General features: G+C 49.2%; 9 protein-coding genes across 9 annotated transcripts; 3 read left to right on the plus strand and 6 right to left on the minus strand.

The window, feature by feature from the left end:
• Positions 1–184: 184 nt before the first annotated feature.
• GGS22DRAFT_170417 (glutaminyl-peptide cyclotransferase) lies at positions 185–1622 on the minus strand. Its single transcript, XM_047962436.1, has one exon. The coding sequence runs from the start codon at positions 1527–1529 to the stop codon at positions 369–371; it is 1161 nt and encodes a 386-aa protein (XP_047816025.1). The 5' UTR covers positions 1530–1622; the 3' UTR covers positions 185–368.
• A 1244-nt stretch (positions 1623–2866) lies between these two features.
• GGS22DRAFT_48918 (nucleotide-diphospho-sugar transferase) lies at positions 2867–4808 on the minus strand. Its single transcript, XM_047967226.1, has 2 exons — positions 3024–4808; positions 2867–2965 (listed from the first exon to the last, which is right to left on the minus strand). Exons 1-2 carry the CDS (start codon positions 4479–4481, stop codon positions 2909–2911), a joined length of 1515 nt encoding a protein of 504 aa, XP_047816026.1. The 5' UTR covers positions 4482–4808; the 3' UTR covers positions 2867–2908.
• An 848-nt stretch (positions 4809–5656) lies between these two features.
• On the plus strand, positions 5657–7027 carry GGS22DRAFT_48946 (DNA glycosylase). The gene has a single exon (XM_047967227.1). It carries the CDS (start codon positions 5818–5820, stop codon positions 6826–6828), a length of 1011 nt encoding a protein of 336 aa, XP_047816027.1. The 5' UTR covers positions 5657–5817; the 3' UTR covers positions 6829–7027.
• Positions 7028–7040: 13 nt separating this feature from the next.
• Positions 7041–8769, minus strand: GGS22DRAFT_170422 (uncharacterized protein). Its single transcript, XM_047962437.1, has one exon. The coding sequence runs from the start codon at positions 8181–8183 to the stop codon at positions 7335–7337; it is 849 nt and encodes a 282-aa protein (XP_047816028.1). The 5' UTR covers positions 8184–8769; the 3' UTR covers positions 7041–7334.
• A 295-nt stretch (positions 8770–9064) lies between these two features.
• On the plus strand, positions 9065–11057 carry GGS22DRAFT_48953 (uncharacterized protein). The gene is made up of 2 exons (XM_047967228.1): positions 9065–9507; positions 9605–11057. Exons 1-2 carry the CDS (start codon positions 9419–9421, stop codon positions 10629–10631), a joined length of 1116 nt encoding a protein of 371 aa, XP_047816029.1. The 5' UTR covers positions 9065–9418; the 3' UTR covers positions 10632–11057.
• Positions 11057–13499, minus strand: GGS22DRAFT_48956 (LMBR1-like membrane protein-domain-containing protein). The gene has a single exon (XM_047967229.1). The coding sequence runs from the start codon at positions 13283–13285 to the stop codon at positions 11483–11485; it is 1803 nt and encodes a 600-aa protein (XP_047816030.1). The 5' UTR covers positions 13286–13499; the 3' UTR covers positions 11057–11482.
• A 1036-nt stretch (positions 13500–14535) lies between these two features.
• Positions 14536–15052, minus strand: GGS22DRAFT_48961 (uncharacterized protein). The gene has a single exon (XM_047967230.1). The coding sequence runs from the start codon at positions 14935–14937 to the stop codon at positions 14629–14631; it is 309 nt and encodes a 102-aa protein (XP_047816031.1). The 5' UTR covers positions 14938–15052; the 3' UTR covers positions 14536–14628.
• A 932-nt stretch (positions 15053–15984) lies between these two features.
• GGS22DRAFT_170426 (putative malate/L-lactate dehydrogenase) lies at positions 15985–17480 on the plus strand. Its single transcript, XM_047962438.1, has 2 exons — positions 15985–16829; positions 16891–17480. Exons 1-2 carry the CDS (start codon positions 16079–16081, stop codon positions 17211–17213), a joined length of 1074 nt encoding a protein of 357 aa, XP_047816032.1. The 5' UTR covers positions 15985–16078; the 3' UTR covers positions 17214–17480.
• On the minus strand, positions 17324–19480 carry GGS22DRAFT_195944 (dihydroxy-acid and 6-phosphogluconate dehydratase; the record flags this gene model as incomplete). Its single annotated transcript, XM_047965746.1, has 4 exons — positions 18960–19480; positions 18667–18878; positions 18560–18596; positions 17324–18477 (listed from the first exon to the last, which is right to left on the minus strand). The coding sequence occupies exons 1-4, from the start codon at positions 19405–19407 to the stop codon at positions 17324–17326; spliced, it is 1851 nt and encodes a 616-aa protein (XP_047816033.1). The 5' UTR covers positions 19408–19480.
• Between the last annotated feature and the right edge of the window lie 75 nt (positions 19481–19555).

Genomic DNA, 19555 nt, shown 5'->3' on the forward strand with positions numbered 1-19555 from the left:
TTGAACAGATGCCAGTTCCTGGTTCCACTCTTTTTACTGGTCGTTGCTGCTTGCTGTCGTTGTGGCTGACGTGGTTCTAAACTATCGATAAGCTTTAGGTACATGGTACCCACTTTTTAGCATCGGGTCCCGTAATTACAGGTACATGGATGCAACTCCGGTTGCTTAACCTTTTTCACGAAGGTTTATTCAATGGAATACGATTCCTCATTGTATTTTTCAGGGAATGTATTACTATACAATGCAATATGAAGCCATATTGGAAAACTAAAACTTTATCCAATGTGTTATCTAAGTTGCTCGTATTAAAAGTTCAATTCCTTGATGCTGCAGAGTGAATCAATTGGGTATTGTCGACAACGCTTGCTTCATAACTCCGTCCTGTCTCTGACTGCCCCTTCTTCTCTCGATGAGAGCGATTTACTCATAAATTCATCCAATTCCATCCACTCTGCAGCAAATGCTGTAACAATCTTAGCCCAATCTCCGAGAGTTGGTATATCCAAATGATCACCATCGTCTTCCATAGTATGCCAGGTATCTGGGAAAGGTGAGGGGATAACATGAAGCACATTGACCCCCCGGATCAGGAAAGGCACATGATCATCCAAAACATACGCTTGAGAGAATTGCGATACATGTTTCTCGGAATCTGGGAGGAATGTTTTCTTCGACTTCGAATTCAGAAGATCCAGCTTCCGCATCCTTTCCTCTATCTTAGCCATGTTCTGATACGCCCAGTGCGTGGGTAGAAAGTACGAGGGAACATGTGGTTCGGCTGCTCCAAGAAGATCCAAGAGTAGAAAAAGACTGATCGAGTCAAGAGGAGTCCGGAACGTTGACAGAGCTGGGTGTACTTCGGATTCCCAACTCTCGGCTAGTGCCCTTGAGCCGTAGAGTGAATCCGTATCAGTCCAAGTAACCCAAGCTTCTTCTCCGTCCAGTAGCAAAATTTGAACACCCTTCTCATCATCCATTCCTAAGCCAGCGTCCCCAGAAGCTTCCATGGCCTCCCACTTCTTCGTTAGAGCCTTGTCGATGCTACGGGCTACATGCATCAGCACCGCGCAAGGAGCAGCGCTATCCGTGGCACCGATGAATCCCTCCGGGTGATACAGACTATCATAATGCGCGACTAGCGTCAGCCGGCCGACATCACCAACTTGGGCCCATGGTGGATCGCGCGTAATGATGAGGTTTGTAAATGGTATATCTGTATCGCCTGTCGCCGGAGTTTTAGATGTCGAATTATGCCACTCGATCCTCCATCCCGGTAACTGCTGCGAGAAGAAATCGACAAAATGGTGTTGTGTTGCAATGGATCCCGGGGTTCCAGGTACCCGGGGTATTAATATCGGCGACAGCAAGGAGCCGGTCTTAATATCGAAGTCGTCGGCACCACTGGGTATATTGCGGAGCGCATCATCGGTCAATTCCTCGTAGGCGAAAACGTGGGCCGAGAATATGAATACGAGTAGTGCGATTGTCCCTATGCGAGCCCATTGCAGAGATGCCCCCAGATAACCCATTGAATTCTATGGTAGGACATATGGACGTGTCGTGAGACATCAGGAAGTTCCGATTAGAACACGAGATTGAAATATGACAACTTGCTGCTTTGCGGTTTCGGTTTAAAGAATGGGACGATGTCACATCGGGTTAGTGAGAGAAGCTTAGCCTATTTTTTAGACGCGGTTAAATCCTTTTCCTAGCCAAGGGCTATAGACGCGTTAGCCGCGATATGCATGCATAAAGGGTCCATATAGATCTACACTAGGGTATACGTATGATGTCTCTCTCATCCATCACCTAGCATTGTTCTAGGGCAGAAGACTTCACAATTACATTGCTAAGAATAACCAATCATAATCCTTTCCGAACCCCCTCTAAGAAGGTCTACTAATAGAAACCATTAGGTATAGTTCATGAATTTTAAGGAATTTGAGGTCCTCTGTCAATTAGGGGATATGAGAATATCCTCCCCTTTTCAAGAGCTTCACCAGCCATACAATTTACTTCGCTATAATCATCCTTAGCTAACAAAATATCTGAGTAGACATATCTAAGTATAATATATATTATATAATCTAATAGCCTCCATTGGATTGCCTCTAGGTCTAAATTTGTCTTTTGCCAGTCAAGATTCTCGTCAGTAAACAACCCGAGATACCCTTAGATATCTTGGTCGCTGTAAACCTTCTCGCCCAAATCGCCGGTATCAACAGTCAATCCAATAGTATGGCGGACACCTTTATTACTTTCCTATATAAGACCCGGAACACATATTCTCGGAGATTGGGCCGCTAGAACGGGATTATCCTATCACACACTGACGACGTACTAACAAGCGATAGTTTCGACATAGAAATACCTAAAGGAGGCTGGAGATGAAATTTGACATAAGGGAGAATTTCACCTGTTCCTCCTAGAATAATAGAAAAGAATACGGTTTACTGTGATCTAAGTCCATAGCGAGAAAATAGAAAGATACTACTATACCTATGTATGGATAAGTAAAGTATGCCATTATATGATTGAATATTTTGATGACTTAGACCCCTTTTCATTAAGGAGCAGTCTCGTATCACGTGACTACCCGGAAGAATACCTCCCTCGTAAATATGTAGCATCAGAACACTGTAACAACCTGTTGTATTACTCTCATACAAATACATAATCTTTACAATCACGAGGTAGACGTAATTTGGAGATTCTATATACCATAATCATTGACCTTGTATATTTATTTCATTTATTACCGAGCGTTTTACGTCGATCGGAATCCCACGGGTTAGATAACCTCCCAGAAGCGGGGTTAGGATAACCATCCATATATCTACTCTTTTTACGAGTCCGAAAAATTCATCTACGTTACTTTTATCTACCACATCACGTAAAGATGATGAATCTAAATCGACGACTTCTCAATCGTCTGTCCCTTGAAACTCTCTAGGCCTTCACCACCCTATATATGTATTGTGGTTAGAAATATTCCAAGTGCTGAAATTATGGAAAAGACTTACGTAGCTTGTGAGCGGCGAGACCTCGAGGCCTCCGTCAACATCTCCATTCTTGACAGTTGCGCCGGCAGCTTCGACCCATCGTCGGCCCTGTTCCTTGATGTGTCTACGACTAGTAGCAGGGCTGTCCTCGGGCTGCTTCTCGAACGATCCGTCGGCCGTTTGGGCCGGATCTGCGTTCTTCAAGGGGGAGAACTCCTCTTCACGCTTGACTTCGAAGCAAGCAAACTCGTTCAGACTAAGCCACTTAAAGTTGTCGAAGACGAATTGCTCCAGTTTGATACCGTTAGGGGACTTGGGGTCGACAGCTTCGCCCTTCTCGGTGTCGAAGAAGGGAATCTTCTTCTTGGCAACGTGAGGCGGCAAGTTGTTTACCGCATCTCCCATGCTGTCTAGGTATTCGAAGGAGTAGTAGTGGTTGACGATATTGGCAGCACGGAACTTGAGGAGACTGGGCTGCTTAGGGTCTGCTGCTTGACGGGTGGCGTCATCAATTTCGGAGTATTCTACCACGTCCGGCTTGCCGTTCTTTTGGATGATTAGACCGACTGATTCCTTGGCATCTCGCTTCCTTACGACCTTGGTGGCGATCTTGACCTTCTTCTCGGCCGCGAAACCAATGAAGACAGGGTCGGCAACCTTTGCCAGACAATTGTCTACACAGTATGCGTGGACGTGCTTGATATTTGGGCGCATCTTCTCAAGGACACCTTCGTCTTGTAGGGCTTTGTACAGACCACCGTTTCCATCAGGAGCTACAGCAAGTTTCCCTTTACTCGCAAGCATGAATTTACCGTCATTCGTAATGCACGGAAGCACACCCTGCTCGAATATGGTCACATTCTTAGCGTCTAGGCCAAAGTATGGGACACCCTTAGCTCGGTTGGCGTTCTCCTCATCGCTAAGCTCATCTAGCTTCTCCTTCTTGAAGAACTTCTCCGTAGGTCCTCGTGTCGGTCCGCTAGTCATGATAAACCAGGGAATCACAGCTTTGCTGGGATCCGCGGCCTTCTTGGCAGCTAATTCTTGAATCTTTAAGATTCGTTCCGCTTGAATCTGGAAGAGAGACTTGTGGGAGGGAAGCTTAATATCAAAAGCTCCCTTTGGTGCCTTGCTTCCTAAACGAGTGCCTTGTCCACCGGCTAGTAGGACTACGGCAACCTCACCCTTTCCAATTAACTCCAGACCGAGATCGTACCACCTTTGAATATCTTCGGGCTTCGAATCGATAATACTGGCATTAGCAGAGTCGGGAAGGGGTTCGACAATAGCTTGTCCTTGTTCCTTCGGGGGGTTCAAGGCAAGATCTCGTAGTTTTTGGACTCTCGCAGGGTCAATCTTCTGGAGTTGCTCGAGGAAGGTCTTTTGCTCGGACTCGCTCAGGGAGTCAAAATAGGTAAATACATGGCTCTGGCCAGCTTTCTCGTATTGGGCCTTCAGGCTCTGGATTTCGGCTGACATGTCGATTTTGATCGATGTGTTTATAGGTGAAGTGCTTACAGGAGAATTATGAAAAGAGGACAAGCAATTGGCTACTTTAGACAATAGGTCGTAAAGTTGGGAAGAGACTGATTCAGGAGTTGAAACAGAAGCTTGAAAATAGAATGATGATTACCAGGGGTCACTACGTATATGTACGTACAAATAAGCTGGAGGGGCTGAGGGGCATTAACAAGGATCTTAAAGCTAGTAGGCTAGTCAGTGGTGGGGAGATGCTAGGATTTGCTGGGGGGTTAGTGGTAGGGATACATTTAGTAGCTTCAGCTTTGCATTGCCCCTCTATGTTAGTGACACCATCGATGTAAATTAGGGCATCTGATTGCCCAGAATCTTTGTTTTCTCTTCCCTCCTCTCACAACTTTACTTTCTTTCCGTGGTTGGACGTTGCATCTCACCTCACCGCTTCATTAGGGCATGCGGTGACAATCCCGTTTCTTATTCGCTACTTCGTTGAAGTTGAAACTTCGTGTCCTATTTCAATGTTCTATGCTCTACCGTCGTTTCGAGCTGACGACGTGCAATATAGACGATATTGCAGTTTGATTTTTCCCGACTTGACGTTGATCTCGATACGTAATCCACGGGTGGTAAAATGACTCTGCAGAGACCACGCAGCTACGGTGTCTGCCGTTCCATACCCGATCTGCAGGTGTGCCGTAACTGGAGGCTCCAGATCGCGGGCTGTTGGTTCCTGTGAAATCCCTGACTAGTATGTCCCTTTAAATGCGTTATTTGATACGAGGATCCGAGCAAAAGTACGAGGTATCCACGATCAAAATCAACATCGAATCCCCAATTGCTTTATTTATCTGATGTTGGGTTTCATCAGTGAACTCTTATGCAAGGTGAGTAAAAATACGACAATGTAAATATTGAAAGTGCTTGGAAAAAATACGAGCAGATCTGATCTTAAGAAGAAACAGGGAAATGCCTGTCATGATGATAATGGTAGGCACTTGGTGGGCAACTGGATAGTTCAATTAAACCCTACCGCCAGAAGTTGGGACCCCACCCTGCTGCCTCGGTGGCCACTAATAGCCCTAGAGGGAACAAGGTAGCTGCGAGGCGTGCAACTTACAGCGCGTATCCACTAGGCAGCTAAGCTGAGGATCTGAAAGTACGACATATTGTCGACTCCTTCTTTCCATTATTTTCATTATATGAGCATATAAACCTAATAATTTGAGTTATATATGCACATTCCCACTTCCAATCCGCGTATTATACCAGAAATTGACTAATCATTCAGGAGGACTACCCTCCCATGAGTTGACATTCATAAGTAGCCACCGTCATAATGGCAGATGAAAGGGACGATCAAGAGGAGCCAATGGGAGAAAATAGCACGTCCGAGGAATCAAGTTTCAAAGGTCGTCTTCAACTGAAGAACTTCATGTTCACAGGAACAAGCAACAGCTCATCTTCATCAGAACCAAGGCGAAGCCAAAGGCTGACAATGACTCAATCCACTCTCTCATTCCAGCATTCATCGCCTTCCAAATCCAAAAAGCGAAAAACACCAACAGAGTCCCCAGAACCAGAAAACAAGAAACCCAATCGTAGAAAAGCCACCACACTTACATCTACACCCACACCCATTTCCTCGTCCCCCTCTCCCAAAAAGAAACGCACCCGCAAATCATCCTCCTACGCCCCACCCTCAACCTACGCGCACCTGCCCCTCCTCCCCGACGCCATCGCACCAAACCTGCTCATCCTAACCATCGGCCTCAACCCGGGCCTCCAAACCGCACGAACCGGCCACGCCTACGCGCACCCGTCAAACCTGTACTGGAAACTCCTCTTCAGCTCCGGCATAACCCCCGAACGATGCAGCGCGCAAGAAGACCAAACGATGCCAGCGCGGTTCAGTCTAGGGCACACCAACATCGTCGCGCGGCCCTCGCGCAACGGCGCCGAGCTGAGTAAAGCGGAGATGGACGAGGGGGTGGCGATGCTAGAGGATAAGTGTCGGAGGTGGAGGCCCGAGGTCGCGTGTGTGGTCGGGAAGAGTATCTGGGAGAGCGTGTTTCGCGTCCGCCATGGACGGGCGTTGAGGAAGGGGGAGTTTAGCTACGGGTGGCAGGAGGAGAGGATGGGTGTTATTGAGACTGGTGATGGTGAGGAAGGCGGCTGGGAGGGCTCGAGGGTGTTTGTGGCGACGAGTACTAGTGGGCTTGCGGCGACGCTGAGACCGGAGGAGAAGGAGCGGATTTGGAAGGTTTTGGGGGACTGGTGTGTGCGGAGAAGGAAGGAGAGGGAGGAGGAGGCTGTTGATGATTCTGTGAAAGTTGAGGTGCTGGAATAGACGTGCTTGAGGAAGGTTCCGCTGTCTCTTTTATCATTATGGTCAGCGAGGATCGATGGTAAGGAGCTACACTTTGCTAGATTTTATGCGATACCCCCAACCGATAGACATGTATAACTGTGGCTTTAGCTATAAACTACTGTACTCTCACTATTAGGCCATTTCATGTATTGAAGGTATATCACTTATAAAGGGAGGAGGAATAGGCGGTATGGGTAAAATAATTATATTCAAATTCCAACAGTGCTCGGCAGATGCTTCTTCCATCCTGCCAGTTTCAAAGGGTATTCAACGCTAAAGCAAATAGCCGTGCAGGCATCATGTCTGCCTCTCTCCAATTCGCTTCTACCCTTCAAAAAAACCAGAACACCATTGGTATATCCGTCGTAAACTCGTGCGTTGCCGCGGAAGTCTTTGAGTTATCGTCGTTCCAAAGGCAATCGTATGTACAAATTAATTAATAAAAAGAGCGATATAGCTAGCTATGTCCTAACCGATGTCTAGCATCATAAGAACGCAATAGCTATCGCCGTGGTAACAACCGGCCACCAGCCCGCCGATCGAGCCAATGCTACTAAATCACCACCGGCGGCATTCGGATCTTCGGTGCCACCTGATGACGTCGTGCCGTTGGGTAGGGAGCCCTTGATGTAGATGGTGGATTCGTTCGTAGTAGCGTTATCCGCCACCGTGACTAGCGATTTGTTCAGACCTGAGTAGCTCCCGTCCCCGACGACTGAGTTGAAGTACGTCTGGTTTCCGTTATCGTCGCAACCGCACGTCTCGTAGTAATCGCACAGACACGTCACGGGCTTGGTCTCGTTCCTGTTGGTTGTCGAGTTGCGGTACCAGTAGGGATGAGTGTATGGATACACATATGCGCCGTAGGCCCAAGTTGCGCCGACGAAACCCAGGGTGCCGAGTGCGGCGCCACCTAGTGCGAAGGGTACGATGCCTGAGGGGCTCGCTTTTCCGGACTTGTACGGCTCTTTTGCGCCCCCACCGTAGTATGTGCCACCACCATAGCCGGGGCGAACGCCGCTACCCGTTGTCGTTGAACCCCCGGTATTGGATGACGACGATCCACGGCCGCCGCTGCCTCCACGACTGCCAGATGAGCCAGACGAGCCGGAAGAACCGGATGAACCGCCAGAAGAACCGCTACTACCACCTCTACCACCACTTCCTCCGCCACCCTTGCGCTTCCATAATTCTTCGTTGGTCGTTGATCGGTCCTGGTTTTGAGACTCTGGCGATCGTGTGTCTAGCGCGCCATCTTGCGCGTCGGGTATTGCGACGGCATTGATGCCTTGGCCAACGGCCGCCAAGCCGAGAAAAAAATTCGAAAGCTTCATCAAGAGATTCGCGTGTTTGTTGTGTATATCAATAAGCAGTAGAGTAGCAAATTGATGTTAAAGGCGTTACTATTGCCAGTATAGATGGATATAAGTACGTTTAGCTAGGAGTCGATAAGCGCCGATTCTAAGAAAGGTGAAAGAAACAGAAATTAGGTGAGGAGCAGGGAACTTGTATATGTAGGATTGAAATGATGGAGTAGGTTACAGGGTTTGGAGGCGGTGATGCCAACGATTCCGATTCTGTGACTGCCAAGCAAACTCTAACCTCCGATCGTCCCTACGTGTGAGGGCCATTGAAGGTACATATAGATAGCAGTCAACCAATTGCGTCGGTGGCCAATTCCAGATGTTGTGGCGGATTACTCTTGCCAAGTCCGTCCATTGCTACATAGCACTGTCTTTACTGCCACAAAGAAAGCGGGATGTTATTAAGTCTAAGCCGTCATTAAAGTAAGACAGAACGGCTCTAAACTGTAAACTGTAAATTGTTGCGATATCCATACGGACCAGGGTTTCATGATACAGGCCATTTGCTGGGTGCGGTCACTTTGGTATACGGTGCATTAGATAAGCAGGAAAGACCGGAATAATGGTAATTGTACGACTGGTCAGAAAGTCAACCTCACCTGCCATCATGTATTCCAATTAACGTCACGATTATTATTGAGCTGCTAGGGCTGTGCTATCTAGCAGCTGCAGGTGATCCTTAACGTGGTACAACAACGTCGTTTTTTCATGTAAATTAATACCGGATCTAGCTTAGCTTCGACAAATCTTCTAAGAGGCTAGATCTAATGCGAACTAGTTATATTTAGCAGATACAATAATCCACAATAAATGTATCCAGGTACCTCCCCTCTGACATCACTATGTTCAAACGCTCAATCATTATTCATACATCTCGGAATTTAATCGATCAGGTCAGTCAATCTGATGGACGGCTAGTTTCATCTATGAACGTATCGGCCTTTTATCTGATTCCTGATTGGAGAATAATTCTAAATTTTACAGACTCAGCCTCGCTCTCCAAAGTTAATTCCAAATCGGATTGAGGCACAGTCAACCATCTGCAGGAACCACGTTGTCGGTACCATCCGAGAGCGGACATATTCCACCACGCGATCGCGCCTAGTATCCTGGTGTCTGTGGAGAAGCTTATTGCCTTCAGCTACCCTCGTCAAGCCACACTCAACTTCCCACTACAAGAAGGCTCATCACATTAACCATTCATCATGACCAACGCCCCAGGATCAGATCGGACCTTGTTAGACAGGCTAAACGCCCTTAAACCCAGCGCCGTTAACTTGGACCCACCATCAAAGTAAGATGACCTCAATGCTTCTGGTTTGCCTTTCTCAGTTACAGTTACATGGACACATCCATGTTTAAAGAGCCGAAGTTTGCTAAATATCTCCTAGGACAATTGCAGCGTCTACTCTGGAACCGGCCAAACCTCTATCGAGAGAAGACGCTCTCTCGGAGAGGCTAAAGAGCTTACGAAACCAATCTAGTAACAATGTCCATACTACTAGTGACTCAGGGGTGGGAGACGGAAGTAGCAAGAATACCACTTCATCTAGTTCACTACAACCACAGCCACAGCTTAACTCCAAAGGCCTGGATATGAAAATAAACACACCAGATGTCCCTTCGAAGGAAGATAAGACTAGCGAAGTCGACGATAGACTCGAGGAACTTCTCTTTTGGGAAACTTACGATTCTGAAGAGGAACAAGCGTGGATCAAGGAGTTGTTAGCTGCAAATGGGTATCGTGGGCCCACTTACTATGAAGGCAGCGACGATGACTCTGATGGTGAATATACGACTCACAAGGCTAACGAAATCCTCGCTCAAGCCGCCGACGAGGTAGATTTGCAAAAAAACAACGAGGTCCTTTCTTGGCTAGATTCAACACCAACATCTAAGGACACACATCAGACCCATGATGAGAAACCAGGTGAAACCACAACACCCAAAGACACACCCCCCTTCAACCTCCCCACCGTGCCCTCCTCCCTCCAAGACCAACCCACACTCCCACCCCTCTCCCCCTCCCAAGCCGACGACCCCTCCTCCCCCTCCGACGCCGACTTCGCCGCCTCAATCAACACCCGCATGGCGGCCCTCCGCCTCGCGACCCCACCACGGACTCTCCCCTCCGCACCCACCACAGCCGTCGACGCCTTCGGGCTTCCCACGGCCCCAACCTTCGCCCCCGCCGACCGGCCGGTCCCAGGCCTGATCAAACGCCACGGGTACACCGACGCAGACCAGAAGACGTGGTGCACGGTGTGTCTAGAAGACGGAACGGTGCGGTGTCTCGGCTGCGACGGCGACGTCTACTGCGCCCGCTGCTGGCGCGAGATGCACGTCGGTCCGAGCGCTGGGTACGATGAGCGCGGACATCGGTGGGAGAAGTTTAATAGGGATGGGAAGACGGGGTGAGGCATTTTGGTTTAGGGAGAGGTGTGGCGGTGATGATGATGATGATGCTGATGATGATGATGACGTGATTTGATTGGGTAATTAACGGGATTTCATGGCGCTTTGCGTATGTTGGTATGCTGGATGTTGGATGGTATTATCCTTTCTGTAGTCTGTGATGACCAACACCGAACCGCCTAAGACTTTCGCGATCGAAAGTTTGAGGTCCTATACACACCGATTTCCTATCCCTAGTGTAACATTGTTGGATTACCGATCTTCAGCTGTATATCGTAAGATGCGGGTTTCCCAATTTCCACTTCAAATAAGTGGCATGACATGGCTTCGTCGCTGCTTACCTGCCCACTCGGGCAGAGGCGATGGTTCTTGGCATCAGCCAGCTAAGCTGCGCTGCGCTGTCAGGAAATCTGCCTTGACGTCGCGAATCAATCAATCCTACGCTACGAATGGCGATGCCAATACGACTAATGCCTTACAAAACCGTAGGTATCACTTTCAAGCCATGATAATATACCGGAAATTCTTCCGTATGTCCATGTCCTATTTTACCCTAGCCTAGGAACCTATCCGTAACCTCGTTGCAAACCAGTAGTACAATCTCAAGTAATCAATCAATCACGACGCCGTCCATATTGCTCTCCGTAGAACCTGATACTCCGTACATGTGTCCCTGGGGGTAATTGTCCCGTCCCCCTTTTTGCATCCATGTGACCTAGGGGAAACTAGCCAGCTAAAACCATTCATTCTGTACCAACTTCCCCTTCCTTCGTGCGTGGGTAAATATGCTTCATGCCGTGGTACCATATAGAATACATGGACAACTTTGGTACCTAAGTGAGCCGGCAATCAACTTACGCACTCGACCCAGCGCCGTTCCCACTTCCACTTCCATGAGGACCAGTCTTCGGGCGGCCCGTGATATCCTGCCACGTAGCGCCGAAGCGACGTCCCGTGCTGGCCAGCAGTCCCTCTTCCTCGTCGGCCTCTGCCTCTTCGTCAATCTCGCTGAGATTGAGTCGCGGGGCGCGGAACAAGCTTGTGAGGAATACCAGGAGGAAGACACCTAGGAACACGAACTGGGCCCAGAAAGCTACGGCGCCGAATACGGGCCAGTTGAGCGTAACACGATTCAGGAATGTAGACATGACAGTCGGTGTGCAGACCTGCTGCAGATTCTTGCCATTGTGTGATCGTGAGTCCGCCCACTCGGAGCAGGGCTTGACGGCCTCGGGGGTATCGCGACAGTCGGGGCTCGAGAACGGGAAGCGGGGAGGTAAATCGCAGAACGTCTGGGTGCCGAAACTCGCGTACTGGGGCGCCACCATCATAGCTACCGCATAGTTAATCCCAAGCATCATTAGCGCTAGCATAACCGTCGCGATGAGTAGAGCCTGAGGCATCGTTCGGCCTTTGCGGATCTGGAAGATACGCAACCAGAGGAAACGGATACCGATAGCTGCCACGCCGGAGATGGAGCTGCTGAAGAATAGTAGGATTAGTAAGGCCATGAGAACATAGTCGACGGGGAAGGCCTTGGCGGTCTGCACGAAGATCCAGTTGATAGGCTGGAAGACGTTGATATGCGCGAGGATATATCCGCAGTGCTCCTTGCAGACAGAGTTGGCAGCCTTGTCGATTCCAGTGATCAGCATAGAGACCCAGATAAGCAGTGCAAGAACGATGAGAAGAATTCCTCCAATGAGCTTGAGTGGTCGGAATACGGCGCAGATCTTTGACCATAGCTTCACAACGAAACTCTTGCCTTCTCCCTGAGCTTCAGCGGCGAGTCGTTCACGTCGGACGAGGGTGCGCTCTTCGCGAGCGAGGGCTTCTAGCTCGCGTCGATCCTTGTGCGGCATTCCTTCCGGTCGGCCAGCGTTACGCATCTCAATTTGTCGTTGACGCTCCCTGTTCTGCTCCAACTGGGACGCGGTATTCTCGGACAATTGCGGTGCGGATACGGACGGGGCGGACTTGATGAACGAGACTGGGAAAAGCGCGAGACCAGCTCCAGTATATAGAATATACAATAGCGTACCCAGTGTAATCAGTAGACCCACGCCGAATGTAAGTGCCTTCTCGCCATGGTTCTCGTCGAGGAGTCGCTTGAAGAAGTCAAGATCGAGATGATCGCCACCGCCGCGGGATCCGGCAGCAGGAACGAAGAAGCCGACGAGGAAGATAATTACGACCAAGAGTATGAAGGCGATGGTGTACTTGAAGGCGCCCCAGAGACGACTGCCGAAGGTCTGGTTACCCTCCTGCTCCTCGACTTCATCGTATTCCTCATACCAAAAGTACGAGAAGGGAATGATGAGAAGACATAGAAGAGCGTCGAAGCTGTAGAGACAATAGTAGACAACCTTAAGAGTGAAGGTGATGTTGTCGATACGATCGGAAGTGGCCCAGTGTTTCTTGGCACCGAGGTGGGTGGACGTAGTGGATGAGACAAGGGCGATGTCGACAGGGAGAAGGAGGACGGTCGCGAGGATGGATGTAAGACCGATGATGGCGACAATGCTTACGACCGCGGATCGTTCGCGAGGTGTCTGCCACGTAAATGTGGTGATACTGGCGACAATTAAGGCCAAGACAACTGCGACGGCATAAGCCACCCAGATGAGGGAAGTTTGAACGTAGCCTTGGGCAGCCATTTTAACGATGCAGATGCAGACAATATCATAGGTATGTTCTTGTAACTACGACTGAGGAGTGTAGAAATCAAAATAGTAAATAAGAAGTGGACATTGGAAGAAGTAAGCCGGACGCAGGCAAATTTACCCCGCGTTGCTCAGAGAAAATGGAAGATTGGAATGTCGCGTTGTTGTTGATGCACGATGTACGGAATAATTATGATGGAGCTTTTCGACGATGGAGCTTTACATATCGTACAGTACGTAGTTCAGCTCGTTGTCATGACGTAAATACCTCATTTTATGCATACTTACCTGTTAAATCCATAACATGTAATGTTATGTAATTGTGTAACCATTCCCTTATCGTTATCAGCGAAATTATATAATCAATGGGCATTGTTTTATTAGAATAAACCAATAGCAATTGGTGGATTTGAACTTCCCAGATTCATAATTTTGACAATGTCAGAATAATTCGTTGCAGCGTACCACAAAAACATAACATTATTACCCAGTTCCCAAATCCGATTATGAATATCCCATTAAGTAATATAAGTTATGAGCCCTTTTTTAATTCGATCATCCTTGAAGCTCGTACCGTACAGCCGTTTCCAATTCTTGAGGAGTTTCCTTTCCTAAGAGCTCCAATTCTGAACTGGTAGGACACTGGAGCTCAGAACGTGTCGTGTTCCCATCCAATTCCCTACTTGCATTCATATCCCCCAGGAGTTCTGAACGCGTTGCATTGGCATCCAGTTCGTTCTTTTGGAATATTGCGGGGTTGGTATTGCTTCCTTGGAGCTCTGGTTTCCGCTCGCTGTCCACATGCTCTCCTCCTCTCGGTACCGGTGGGTCCTGATCGTCCACTGCTTTTAATTCACCTATTCGTCGTCTTTTACGGTGACGCCTAATAAGAAAGAACCCAAGGCCAAGGAGCAAAACAATTATTATTGTGCCACCTATACTGGCACCGACGGCGGCTCTTGTAGATATAGATGAGTCTCTTCCTTCGGGAGGTGGCGGGATTAGGGATGTTATCGAGGTTGCAGAAGACTGACTCGGTCCGCTTTCTAGTGCCTGTCCCAGAAGGAAGATACCTTGTGCCCTTGCCGTTATCGTGAGATCGCTCGCAGGAATTACATCCGACCCTACCGCTCCCACAGAAGCCACCGTCATCACATTTGTTCGGCCAGGGCCGAACGGAATAGTGCTTAGAATTTCACAGTTCGCTGCAACTGATACCGCTACGCCTTCAGTGAACACTCCCTGGCAATACTGGATATCTCGGTTAAATTCAAAGCCACTTCATTCATAACATTAGCATTGTGATCTGGTGGGCGTATCACCACGACGGAGGCAACTCACTTGGGGCAGCACCATACACCATCGGGACCTATCGCGGCTGCGGCTGTTGACCATCCCTGAGGACATATATTCGCTGGCGAATATGTCACGTACGGCGTCGCATATGTGTAATCTGTGGTCTCGAAAATCGATGACTCGGGGAAACATGCGTAGTTAGGTTGACTACAATGATCATTCCTCAGAGCTGAACCGAGGCAGCGATTCGTCCCGTAGCAGGTACTTATCGTCAACTGCGTACATTCTGGCGCAGGTGTGAAGGTTGTGGTAAGAGTTGGATGTGTAGTGTTGGTAGGATTACTCGCCATTGCTGCAATGTCCTTGCCTAGGCGTTTAGCTAAAAGATGGTGGTCGACCTACGAACGAGTTGGGGACGACGAGAATTAAGGCTACAGACTTAGAAGAAACGGCCATTCTGAGATCTACATAAAGTCTTCTTGCTGTGGTCCCCGACTGTCGAGTATCCATGGTACATAAGGCAAGGCTGCATGGATGGCTCGTGCAAAATTGGTCTGACCAATTATGGGTGATGATATTCTTAATATTCCCCTGAAGAACGATAAACGACCTTGGCTGTGCCACTTAAAGCCAAGGTGATATGGAACGAGTTCGCTCGATCCTGGCTAAAATCGCTTGTATTTTCATACCGTACTTTATACTGGTACGTGCTGCTTTGTGGCTTCATCGTAATCCCGCCCAATGAGATGTTCAAGTCAACGCGATCCGCACAGCTAACATGTAACGATAATAATTTGAATCGTATTGCTAAACCTATAATTAACCCTATATATATTTGATTATCTCACGCAGGTTAGATACTGAAACGTCTTGACAGCTTTTACCTACTCATACATCGCCGCAAGTTGTTATTAGGGGTAGCGATCACCACAAACACTCGTATTCAAGAAACATTCATTTAGACAGAAGCCAGCTGCCAATATGGATGCCTACCTACTAGGCATGTTACATAATACCCCTATGGTTTATTTACAACTCCTATACAAGGCAATTGTGTTTTCCAGAAACCATGTATTAATCCGCTAAGTTATTCATATATGGCCGACATTTAGTCCTGACTCATACTCCTGGATGTTAACTAAGCGTTGAGTCAAGAATGCGTCATAATCTCTATTGATATCTTATATGAAGAAACTCGCCGAGAATGAGGAACCCCCAATTCGATTAAGTGAAATAATCTATCGGAGATACCCCGATCTCAGATGCCGCGGGAATTTTCGGCAGCGGGACCGGGTCCGAGTTCGGACAAGTAATCGACCGGATGACTCTCGGCTGCTCGGCTGCAGGTACCGGGGTGGGAACGTGAACTTAAATATTTCACCTTTTATTACAGGAAGCTTCATCTCAATCTAATATAATAGATATTCATAATCCGCACTTTAGCCCTACTCCTTTTCCCATTATTTATTGATTCACCTTATTTAATATAAGATGGCCGAAACTTCCGATGCAAAGCTCTACGTCGAAGCCTCCGAAGCCCGTAAATTCATCGAAGCCGTGCTCATCGGGAATGACGTGCCAGCCTCCAACGCAGAAGTAGTCGCGAAGTGTCTCGTGGCCGCAGATCTACGGGGCGTCGACACGCACGGCATCAACCGGATCCCATCGTACATGGCCCGTGTGCGCGCCGGTGTCCTCGACGGCACCGCCACTCCCTCATTATCTAAGATCACGCCGGTCGTCGCGCAAGTCGACGGGCGCAATGGGTTCGGGTTTCTAGCTGCTTCGTTGGGTATGAAGGAGGCGTGCGATATGGCGCAAGACTTCGGGATCGGGATGGTGAGCGTCAAGCACTCGAACCACTTCGGAATGAGCGCTTGGATCGTGCAACAGGCTATCGATGCGGGGATGATGAGCCTCGTGTTCACGAACTCGAGTCCGGCGCTGCCGGTTTTCGGTGGGAAGAGTAAGTTAATGGGGGTTTCGCCTATTGCATGTGGCGCTCCGGGTGGTAAGGAGAAGCCCTTTATTTTAGATATGGCACCGTCTATAGCGGCTAGGGGTAAGATATATAAGGCGAAGAGGAGAGGGGAGAAGATACCTTTGGATTGGGCGTTGGATGCGGAAGGGAGACCAACGGATGATCCGGCTGCCGCCCTAGAGGGTGTTATGTTGCCGATGGGAGGACCTAAGGGCTCGGCGTTGGCGATCATGATGGATGTATTTTCAGGCGTTTTATCAGGTGAGAGTTCTACTGCAAATAGTAAGGCACGTCCGTTTTCTACTAAATCAAGGATATACAGGCTCGGAATACGCAGGCGGCGTTACAGGCCCGTACGATCCAAGCAAACCCTCGGATGCCGGTCATTTCCTCGTAGCTATCAAACCAGACTTATTTATGAGTCTCGACGACTTCAAAAAACGCATGGATTTTCTTCATCAACAAGTTGTTGGCTCGGATAAGGCTGCCGGCGTCGAGCGGATATACTTCCCTGGTGAGATCGAGCAATTGACCCAAGAGGAAAGAGAGAAGACGGGAATTCCTTTAGTTCAAGCCGAGATCGATGCTCTGAATGAGGAGGCTAAGAAAGTTGGAAAGCCCCCTATTGCAGTCAAAGGTTTATGATGTCGCAAGTTTCAAATACTCAATTATTTCAGCGATATATCCATATTTATCTGGTTTGTAAACATGATCCTTGTTACCGCGAAGACTCTTGTATATACGATTCCGTGCAATCATCTCTCAAACCCAGCCCTCAAAAAGTCAAAATCCGCCCCCTGATCTGCCTGATTCACCTCCCTCATATACAACCCTCTATACCCCCTCATCCGCTCCCTCGCTTTCCACGGGTGTTCCGAGCCCTCCCCCACGACCTCCCTCCTCCTATCCACCCTCCTCCGCTCAATCTCCTCATCACTAATCTCCACCCTCAACACCCTCTTCTCCACATCACACGTAACCACATCCCCATCTCTCACAACCCCCAACACGCTCTCCGGATCCGCCGCCTCAGGCGAAACATGCAAGACAATCGTCCCCCCCGCCGTCCCACTCATCCGTCCGTCTGAAACCCGCAGCATATCGGTAACCCCCCTCGCAGCCAGCTTCCGCGGAATCGGTACGAGCCCAGCTTCGGGCATCCCAGGGTTTCCCACGGGTCCAATGTTCTGCAGCACGAGCACGCTATCTTCCGTGACTTCTAGCTCCTCGTCATCGATCCGTCGCGCTAGGTCCGCCGATCCGGTGAACACGACCGCGGGCCCGGAGTGCCGCAGCAATCTCCGATCTTTCGATGCGCTAGCTTTCATTACGGCGCCACCAGGTGCTAGGTTTCCGCGCAGCACAACGAGCGAGGAGCGCGGGTAAAGCGGCTCGTCGAAGGGTTGGATGCATCGGAGGTGTTGGGGGACTGGGATGATGCGCTGGCTATCTAGGGCCTCGCCGAGGGTCTTGCCTGTAATTGTCAGCGCATCAAGGTGGAGGATAGGTCTAAGTTCTTGAAGGAGGGCGGCCATGCCCCCTGAGTTGTGGAAGTCGGACATGTAATTCGCACCGCTGGGTTTGAGGTCAACGAGCAAAGGGGTGTGACGTCCGATCTCGTCAAAGGTATCGAGGGTTATTGTGCCGGCGAGCTTCGGGTGTCGGTTTATGATGGCCATTATGTGAACCACTGCGTTTGTGGAGCCGCCGATGGCTTGGAGGACGGTTATGGCGTTGAGAAATGACTCCCGCGATAGGAGAGCTTGGGGTTTGAGTTTTTCTCCGGCTGCGATGATTTTCACGGCATTAGCGCCCGTTTCTTCGGCGATTCGTAACCGTGCTGATGATACGGCTGGTGCAGTTGCCCCTTTAAATGGCATGAGGCCAAGTCCAACTAGTATACACGCCACTATAAGAGAACAAAGTCAATATTTCCCCTATTAACCACCATTTGAGGAAAGGGGTAGAAAGGACATTCAAAATATCCTCACTTGTACTCGCAGTGCCCATAACGCCACACGTGCCGGCCTAATTCCCATCTTTAGCACACTCTCTCATCAACTTACCCAAGAATCCCTTTATAGCTCTCAAAACTTACAGTTGGTGCCAACTCCTCATTCAACGCCGCAATCTCCTCGATATCAATAACACCCGCCCGATAACTCGCCCAATTATTCCGACAATCAGTACAAGCCCCAATCCTAACACCGCGATGACTCCCCGGCATCATCGGCCCCGTAACAAGATGCAGTATCGGTTTATTCGCCGAAATCCCACCCATAAGTTGCGCCGGTGTCGTCTTATCACACCCTACCACCGCATTAGCAATCTCCCTCCACCATTCCATCCCCATCCCCCTCCACCCTAAAATTATAGGTAAATCCAACATACCACCAACAAGCACCACCGCATCAACCGGCTGCGCCATAATCATCTCCTCAGTATCCATACTCATCAAATTCCTCAAGAACATACTCGTCGGCGCCGCAAAGCTCTCATGCAGACTAATCGTCGGAAATTCAACCGCCAGCCCACCATTCAACTGCACCCCCCTCTTCACCGCATCAATAAGCTGCGGCGCATTGGCATGGCACGGGTTAAGCGCCGAGTACGTATTCGCGATGCCGATGATGGGCCGCGAGAGCGCGTCCTCGGAGTACCCGAGGGCCTTGATGAACACCTTGCGCAGGAAGAGGGAGAAGTGCGCGTCGCCGTAGGACGTGAGACCTGTGCGCATCCCCCGACGGGTGTCGAGGGGTCGGCTGAGGTCGTAGTCTCGGAGGTTAGGCTGGTCCTCCTCCTCGCCGGCATTGGCGTTATCTTGGGCCGTCGTCGACATTGCAGAATTACCTACCAACTAAGATAGAAATTTAAGAAATTATAAAATACGAGACGTGATCTCCAAGCTTCCCTCATCTTTCAAGTAATTACATATATATCGACGCCCATTGGGCGACTTAGGATGCGGGACCCCGGACTTGGAGAAT

Source organism: Annulohypoxylon maeteangense (genome assembly GCF_022496945.1).
Source record: "Annulohypoxylon maeteangense strain CBS 123835 unplaced genomic scaffold GGS22scaffold_16, whole genome shotgun sequence".
NCBI classification, from domain to species: domain Eukaryota; kingdom Fungi; phylum Ascomycota; class Sordariomycetes; order Xylariales; family Hypoxylaceae; genus Annulohypoxylon; species Annulohypoxylon maeteangense.